Below are 8,258 nucleotides of genomic sequence, written 5' to 3'. Positions count from 1 at the left end.
CGAAGAAGCAACGACAACGCTTGACGCCATGCTGCCAAACGTCACCAGTGAGGACAACCTTGACGTCAACGCCTGCTTGCAGCGTGCGGGAGCTCTACGAGTCGCTCGGCTACGCATTACACACCAAGAGCGAACCTACGCCCGACGCTACAATCTCCGCCGTCGCCACGCACAATACAAGCCAAGTGACCACGTATGGGTGTAGACGCCTATTCTGCAGCAGCCCAATAAAGAGCTTGTTTCAGTACCACGTTAATATGCTCGTCTGTTTTTTCATGGCATTTTCACCGCCTCGTGACAATATTTATTATAAATTGTAGTAGATTTACTTCCTTTCACACCTCCTTCACTGCTTATAATTTCACAACGAAATAAGTCAAAGTTGGATAAAACTTAAAAGGGCGGGAAGCGAGTTCTTGGTTAGCCCTGTTTACATGAACCTTTAACGTCTGGTTGAGTAGGGGGTCGGGCTGAGCGAGGTCCACCCAACTCGACCAGCGCGTGTTTAGATGAACTTGATTTTAGGGAGTCGAGACCGGTTCAACTGCAGCGACACCAAGCGTCGAGCGAGCAAGCAGTGGCAGCCTCCGAAATTGGGGCCGCCATCGCTGTATAGATGCCTTGCACCGACGTCACATCCGGTGTCCATCGTATGCCAGTCGGCCATGCTGTCGAACCACCGCCGCCTTTCCGCTCGTAGCTTACCGCCGGTGTGGAAGCATTTGTCAGCTCGTGTCGTTTTTGTCTGCGTCTCTCCACAGCTTCAGTATGGTTTTGTGCGCTATAGTTGGCTGCTCAAACCGTAGCCACAGCTCAAGGAGAAAGAAGAAGCCGACGAACACAAATTTCTACCGAATTCCGAGGATCATAGCAGACAAGTGCGAGCGTTCAAAGACGCTTAGTACAAATCGGCGCACACTGTGGCTGTCACGAATTAAGCGAGCCGACTTGGACCCGGACAACCCCAACTTCCGTGTGTGCGGAGCGCACTTTACCACAGGTAAGAGGCTTGTGCCGTGAAGTAAATGTTAGTGAAAACGTGGGAAGCAAGGACTGAAACCTGATTTTGATTTGCAGGGGCGCCAGCCGATTTGTTTGACAACACGAACCCAGACTGGGCCCCGTCATTGCATCTCGGTTACAGCACTAGGCCAGTCGGCTCGGATCGCCACGATCGCAGCCAGCAACGACGGCAGCGAAAACGATGTGCCGAGACCGAGATGACCGGGTCGGAAGAGCCGTGCGGCGTCGCCGCACCCGTGCCCGATGTTCCCCCATCGCCGCATCAGGCCGAGGAGGTCGACGGCGCCGGAGAAGAAACAGGTGAGTCGGCCTTGCACCATGCAGTCATAGCCTTAACTTAAGAAATAATTACGCGGTCGTTCTGCAGTCTGGCTCTTTCTTACACACGACCGCTAAACGACGAACGTTCTCTTCCAGGTGTTTATGTGCAGACAGACATGGGCATGAGCGACATTGGGGCATTAGAACAAGAATGCATCAGACTCAACGACTGCGTGTACACTACACGTTCCGAAAAGGTGCAGCTTGAGATGACCGAAAAATCATTGAGAAGTTCAGAGCCCAAGGTAGTATTCTACACAGGGATTGCAAGCTTCACAACGCTTCTTGCAATTTTCAAAATGCTAGAGCCATTTGTTTCACACAGTGTGAACAACAGCCTGGCAAAGTTTCAAGAATTTGTGCTCTTCCTGATGAAGATCAAGCTAAATCTTCAGAATGCTGACCTGGCCTTCAGATTCAATGTGTCTGAATCTACCGTCTCGCGCATTTTTGACAAATGGCTTCATGTAGCTCACTGCCGCTTGAAGTCTCAAGTTATGTGGCCCGAACGAAGTGCGCTGCAGCGCACCATGCCTCAAGCATTCTATGATTCATTCGGCAGTGATGTGGCCGTCATCATAGACTGTTTTGAAATCAAGATTGAGAGACCGTCCTCATACTTGCCGAGGAGTGAAACGTGGTCGACTTACAAGGGCAGCAACACTGCAAAGTACTTGATAGGGATTGCCCCACAGGGTAATGTCACGTTCATCTCAGAGGGCTGGGGAGGCCGAGTAAGTGACAAACATATCACGGAACACTGCGGGCTCCTAGACAACTTGCTTCCTGGAGACGTTGTTCTAGCAGATCGAGGGTTTAACGTCGCAGACAGTGTTGGTTTCTACCGTGCCCGGCTACATCTGCCAGCATACACAAAAGGCAAGAAACAGCTGTCGGCTGCAGAAGTGGGAAGCACAAGGAAGCTTGCTAATGTACGTATTCACGTGGACAGAGTAATTGGACTCATAAGGAACAAGTTTCTGCTGCTGAAGTCTGTCCTTCCGATTGACTATGTGACATGTCGACAAGGTGACAGCATCACTCCACTCGACAAAATTGTGACTGTGTGCTGCGCACTGTCCAATTTATGCCCTTCGATTGTCGCAGCATTGAAGGAACCGAGCAAAGAGAATGTGCCCGAATCTGTTTATGGGTGCCCACCATAACTGGGGATTTATGCACGAGTGCAAGAATGTGGTCATGGACAGAGAAGTTTGTGGGATGCAGATTAGCAGAAAATAATTTATTTGTGCCTTCTCTCACTAGCCAATCAAATGATATTTTCTCATGGTATGGAGCATACATATTTCCTCATGCTTTTTGCCTCAATACACAAAACTAAATTTTTCTGGAATTTGGCATCCTACAAACTTTTGTTATCACTGTGCCTACTTTTAGAGGTGTGGGCGTAAGCAAGTACAGCACACTATAATGCTCTGGTTTGGTATGGTTTGCAGTTTGTACGAGGAATGCATGTGTATACTGATTTCTGGTGGTATATGTGGTTCTTCCCTGCCCTTATATTTTTGTAAGCTGCAGATCAGGTGTTTAGAATTAATTTTAGCAGTTGCCATGACCAACAAGTACCCTTTCCTTCTGTATTTACATTTTTGTATTTGTAATAAACTACTTCATCCTCAAACATTCCTTTCTTTCCGTATTTGCATTTGTGTATTTGTACTAAACCATTCAATCGTCAAACATTGTCATGTGTGTACAGTTCATATGTGAAAACTTCAATGAGTTCAATAGGTTCTGCTCAGAGTGGTAGACAAGCTCGTGCAAGACTTCAAAGCTTTTTATTACGCAGACTTTGGGTCAACTGAACAGTTGGATGCCAGTGGTTGGCATGGATAACACACAAAAAATGCCCGTGTGCTGTTCAGTGCACGTTAAAGAAAACCTCGGGTATGACGAGTTGTACTGTCAAGAATGTTGAGTGGGCTAATGCACTAAAAACCCTGTTTGCTGTTCGGTGCATGTTAAAGGATGCTTAGGATATGACAAGTTATACTGTCAAGAACAATGCTCAAATTTTAAAGCAAACATCATGTGTTAATGTATCATACCTGCCCTTTTCGTACCGTACATGGAGTTGCGGAATCAGTGGGTAGCTCTTTGATGCAAGGAAGTGAAAGGCTACGAAGCTACATATTTGCTTGTTTTGGCTGCAGTTTCAAAACACTTATAGACAGCAACTGTTGTACGGTATTGGTATGGTTAGGCTTGCACTGATCTGCTATCAACAGCTCCATAAACCCAGACAGACAGTATTTCCCAAACAAAGCAACACATGGGAAGTGCAACTGGGCACAGGTTATAATGCACTGAGCTTTTATGATAACAGTACACATATGTATTACAGAGGAAAGGAGAACTAAACATCCGCTGTAGAGATGCATAGAAGTTGGACGCAGTTTGAAGCACACTGAAGCATCTGCTACCACCACTACCCTATGCAATAAAACCAAAATTAAGCACGCTGTTTCTCTTCACCTCCTCTGCACTGTGGGCAGTACCACTGCTTAGTTTTAGGTGCTCAGGTCAGTCCGACGCAAGAAAAATGGAACCATTTGTACACGCAGGCTTCACTGTCACAAGCAACCATTTTGCCAGTCTCTGGTCCATTACAATAACAATACCCCTGTTTACACAATGCAGTTGTGCCAACGCTGTCCTTCTGCCTGGTGAAATACTTGGCATACAGTTCAGGGAGCACTGCATTCACAAAGAACCTTTCTGAAATTGAGAAGATGTTTTCACAGAAATCTTCATCCCACTTGATGCGTTCTATGTGAAAACTCCGTGCCCAAATTACAGTCACAATACTTCACTTGGCACACAGCCATCTGTCTCTGCACTTTATAATAATATGCATGGCTTTTCTGAAGCTGCATGATCCCATTAACTTCAGTCAGGCACGTGTTTTCATCAATGAATGCAGTTGCATTCCTAAGCACGTATGGGCATTTAAACTCTGCCACACCTTTTCCGCAGCAGCTACACGAGACCAGAGCATCTGGTGTAGCCCCAGCAAAAGGGTACCTAGTGCTGATGTGCAGGCCTGACTTTGACAATTTGAAATTGTCATGTTTTGTGCCTTCACTATTTGCATAAGCTGCTAAGGCATCCTTCTCATGATTCCTACCCCACATGATAGCTGGCACTTTCATAGTTTGGGCTTCTGGATAGCAAATCTCTTTGATTAGGGACACACTAGGATTTGCTACTTTAGTGTGACATGCTTTCTTCATTAAAGAAGCAGTTATTCTTCCCGCTCTGTAAAGGAACCAATGTGGAGAGTCACTCTGCTGCTTCGTTAATGACTCTACTTCCTTTACAGTGCCCTCTGAAATGGTTAAAGAAGACATGAGCTCTCTTGCTTTGTTCACGAGCACGTCGTAGCTGTCGCCTAACGCATCGTCAGTGAACAGATTTCTTAGGCGTGCTGCTGGCTTTTTAACTGGTTCCTGGAACACATCACATCAATCATCAAGCACAGAAAAAAGCGCTGGCACTGCACCATCTTTTCCGATGTCATCATAAAGTGCGTTCAACTCTTCTGAAGAAGGTCCTGGGATTTCCAACCTCCTCCTCTTCTGCTGACATTCAGCACATGTGCCATCAATCTGCTCTTTACGCCCTCTCGACGAAGTGAAGCTGATATCTCTCAGCCGTTTAAACTGCACCTTTTCAACATAGGCTGGCAGCCAGATGATTTCTTTCTGGGTGCATGAAACTGAGTTCCTGGTACGCACTGCAGTTTCCGCAGCAAAGAGACAAGATCCAACATGCGAGCATGTCTCGCCTGTACCTGCCATGCAGGCGCAATGGGCAACAAGCACAGTGCCATTTGTCTTGCATAAGATCCAGGCTTTAAGTGGGTGGTCGCTGAGCCGTTGGGAATGGTTGACCTGCGAAAATGTTGTGAAGTTGTACATAACAGTGCACATTTTTTGTTTGCACAAAATGGGCATATGCACACCAGACAAAGTGGTCTCGGACAGAACAAATTTTCAGTGCTCCAGCATTGTAAGCGGAGAGGCATAGTTTATCTTCTTCATCACTGCATTTTTTCCAGTGAAACTTCTACTAATCGCCATGCTCCGCAAATTTCCCTACGCAGACGTCTGAAATTTTCCTGTCATTAAGCGCTGCCGCCACAGGCAGAAGCACGGTTTATTTTTCATTTGCATAAATTCCAATGGTCATTTTTTTGCGTATGCTCACTGTGAAACATGCCAGAAAGGTTCCTTGAGCTTACCTCTGCGAGCAGAAGCACCTTCTCGTCTTGTAGGCGCACCGCAGATAGGCTTCTCACCTACCCGCTGGTGAAATAGTTATGCGCCTCTAATGATTTACATGCTTTCATTTCTTCTAATGTAACAAAGCTAGAGGAGTACACTAAATAGTTCGCGATATTCCCGTGAGTCACTGCAGGTAACACATCAGCGTCCATCGTTGTATCAACACCCAGCCTCAGCGTGTACGGGTCCCTACCGTCGCACATTTGCACTTTTCCTTCATAGCGTACGCGCGCAGATCCAACAAGTTCAGAGAAATAACTCGCACTGAACGGCTCATTCCTCTGAGGAGGAGGCATCGCGTCCGAATATGTAAGAACAATTCAAAGCGTCTCGGGAGCGGTCCGGTGTCACGGGTCTACGGAGCGGACGCACGCGCGCGGACGAAGCGAATGGTTCGGCAGCATGGCCGCTAGCTGTTGATGTGGCCGGAAGTGACGACACGTGCAAGGCATCTATAGGAGGCCCGACGGCGCAGGTGATAAGCAAGGCATAACCAAAAGAGAAAACAACGCACTGGGTGTACAACTGTTTCCAGATTATCTTAAAGCGTTAGGCAACGCTGGTCAAACAGGTGTTTCCTCCCGACCGATGACTGTGTGATAGAATGGTGCAGGTGCGGCCCTTTGTCCAATTCCTCAATGGCGTGGGCCGTCTTGCTAACCCCCGTCGATAGCTTTGTCATGGTAGGGAACGCTGTGCAGCTTGTCAAAACAGCGCGCCAGCTCAACGTCACGCACCATAAGCTCGAGCAAAAAAGGAAAGCAGAAATCCTTTCAGAAAACAGCCCAAGCAAGAAAAAAGGGAAGAAAGAGCTCAGGTCCGTCCAAGTTCTGAGTAAAAACCTGCGCGCACGAACACAGACAACCAAGAGGTAGGTGGTAGAGTGTAGTAGCGACAAAGATATGCTGATGCCAGGTGGAGCCACGTCGCAGTGGTTACATATGGCGCGAATTTCAAATCCCCGCAGAAAATACATACACAACTTTCAGAGCCTGTAAAACGCAAACACTAGGCTCCATATGAATGAAAATTGCGGCTCTTAACAACCAAGAGAGAAAAAGGAAGGAAATGTTGCGGACGAAATTTAGATATCTGGCTGTTTTTTCACAAAATGACATGAAAGACCGACATATCTAAAGGTGCAATTTTTCTGGATATTTACCTCTGTATTGTAAAAAAATTAAACTTAAAAAATAAAATCTGTCCGCAACATTTCCTCTGTTTACTAAAAAAGAAAACGGTGCCACAAGCCTCATAAAAATCTGTCCATTTTTAGACACGATACAGCTTCTGAAAGTTCTCATGTATTTCCTATGGACACTGTCACTGGTGAACCCTCTTAAGGTTTCTTTTTCTTGAAGTCAACGTGCGGCTTCGGCGGCGGTATGCCGTACTTCCAGAGCGGCGCGGAAACGTATACACCTCAGCTACGCTCATTGTCCGAACTTGCAGTCAACGGCGGCGTCGAGACGATTCTTCTTTTGGTGTGTGTGTGTGTGTGTGTGTGTGTGTGTGTGTGTGTGTGTGTGTGTGTGTGTGTGTGTGTGTGTGTGTGTGTGTGTGTGTGTGTGTGTGTGTGTGTGTGTGTGTGTGTGGCGTGTGCTGCGTGGTGTGCGTGTGTGTGTGTGTGTGTGTGTGTGTGTGTGTGTGTGTGTGTGTGTGTGTGTGTGTGTGTGTGTGTGTGTGTGTGTGTGTGTGTGTGTGTGTGTGTGTGTGTGTGTGTGTGTGTGTGTGTGTGTGTGTGTGTTCCTGCGTCGATTCGTCAGCATAGCCGGACTTTCTGGGGGGAAATGCTGTATTACGATTGCGTTGCGCTTTTCTTGTTTTATGCCTTATCTCAGTCACGTGGGTATCGCTGGAAGCACTATGAGCCCGCCTAAATACACGCCCACAGGCGACTGTTACGTCACGAGGTGTTGCAAATTGGTTGCAAGCCCCAAGGGTAGCGTTGGCCTGGCGGCCTGGGGCACAGCTGGAAACATCCGAAGGTCCTGGCAAAGGATGAGTCGACTGCCAACAGAACAACTTGTTTATTTTAGCATCGCAAAAGAGCAGCCGGTCAGGGCGACCACGTTACTCGACGGAAGAAATCGAAGTCTCTTCTTGGCGTCCGGGGCAGCTACCTTTATACCCTCGGAGTCGAGGGCAAGAAGGAACGGCTCGGGAGGAGGCGCACGAGATGGCGACGCACGGACATGTTGAAACGTGACGTGCCGCGTCCGCCGGGCCGGCGCCGGTCAGACCTCCTCGCCTCCCAGTTGGGGAGCTCCTCTCCCCGGCTGCTGCGCTTTGACAAGCGTGGGCACCAACATGCACACACACACACGCACACACGAAGACACGTGGCATTGAAACCTGCCTGGACGCGCTTGGCGGGAGGCGTTGCGGCAGCGATGAACGGGTCAAAATGACTGCCACTTTGAACGAAGCCCCAGCGTCCGTTGCATCCGCGCCGGCTATACCGCGCGTCGTAGGCGAAACGTAACAGACCGCCCCGCCGGGAGAAGGAGATCCCGATGGTCAGGGGACTGCATCCGCTGTCCGGAGGGATGTCGCTCGATGATGCCCGTAATCGAAATCGGTCGTCCCTCGGCGTTGCTTGAGCGC

General features: G+C 48.3%; 1 protein-coding gene and 1 long non-coding RNA gene across 2 annotated transcripts; one reads left to right on the top strand and one right to left on the bottom strand.

Moving 5' to 3' along the window:
- The first annotated feature begins 815 nt into the window (after nt 1-815).
- On the top strand, nt 816-2,988 carry LOC144118973 (uncharacterized). The gene is made up of 3 exons (XM_077651731.1): nt 816-1,000; nt 1,078-1,323; nt 1,441-2,988. Exons 2-3 carry the CDS (start codon nt 1,221-1,223, stop codon nt 2,508-2,510), a joined length of 1,173 nt encoding a protein of 390 aa, XP_077507857.1. The 5' UTR covers nt 816-1,000; nt 1,078-1,220; the 3' UTR covers nt 2,511-2,988.
- Nucleotides 2,989-3,124: 136 nt separating this feature from the next.
- Nucleotides 3,125-6,082, bottom strand: LOC144121756 (uncharacterized). Its single transcript, XR_013312685.1, has 2 exons — nt 5,609-6,082; nt 3,125-5,258 (listed from the first exon to the last, which is right to left on the bottom strand). It is a non-coding gene; the product is annotated as an uncharacterized LOC144121756 (long non-coding RNA).
- Between the last annotated feature and the right edge of the window lie 2,176 nt (nt 6,083-8,258).

The sequence above is a fragment of the Amblyomma americanum genome, chromosome 2, assembly GCF_052857255.1.
Source record: "Amblyomma americanum isolate KBUSLIRL-KWMA chromosome 2, ASM5285725v1, whole genome shotgun sequence".
NCBI classification, from domain to species: domain Eukaryota; kingdom Metazoa; phylum Arthropoda; class Arachnida; order Ixodida; family Ixodidae; genus Amblyomma; species Amblyomma americanum.
Note: the sequence above shows the minus strand (reverse complement) of the source record. Positions and strands in the feature narration are given on the sequence as shown.

Excerpts from the sequence above, each read along its gene's own strand:
- LOC144118973 (XM_077651731.1), top strand. The coding sequence starts at position 1,221 with ATGACCGGGTCGGAAGAGCCGTGCGGCGTCGCCGCACCCGTGCCCGAT. Across the intron at positions 1,324-1,440 it reads CGGCGCCGGAGAAGAAACAG|GTGTTTATGTGCAGACAGAC; the intron begins GTGAGTCGGCCT and ends GTTCTCTTCCAG.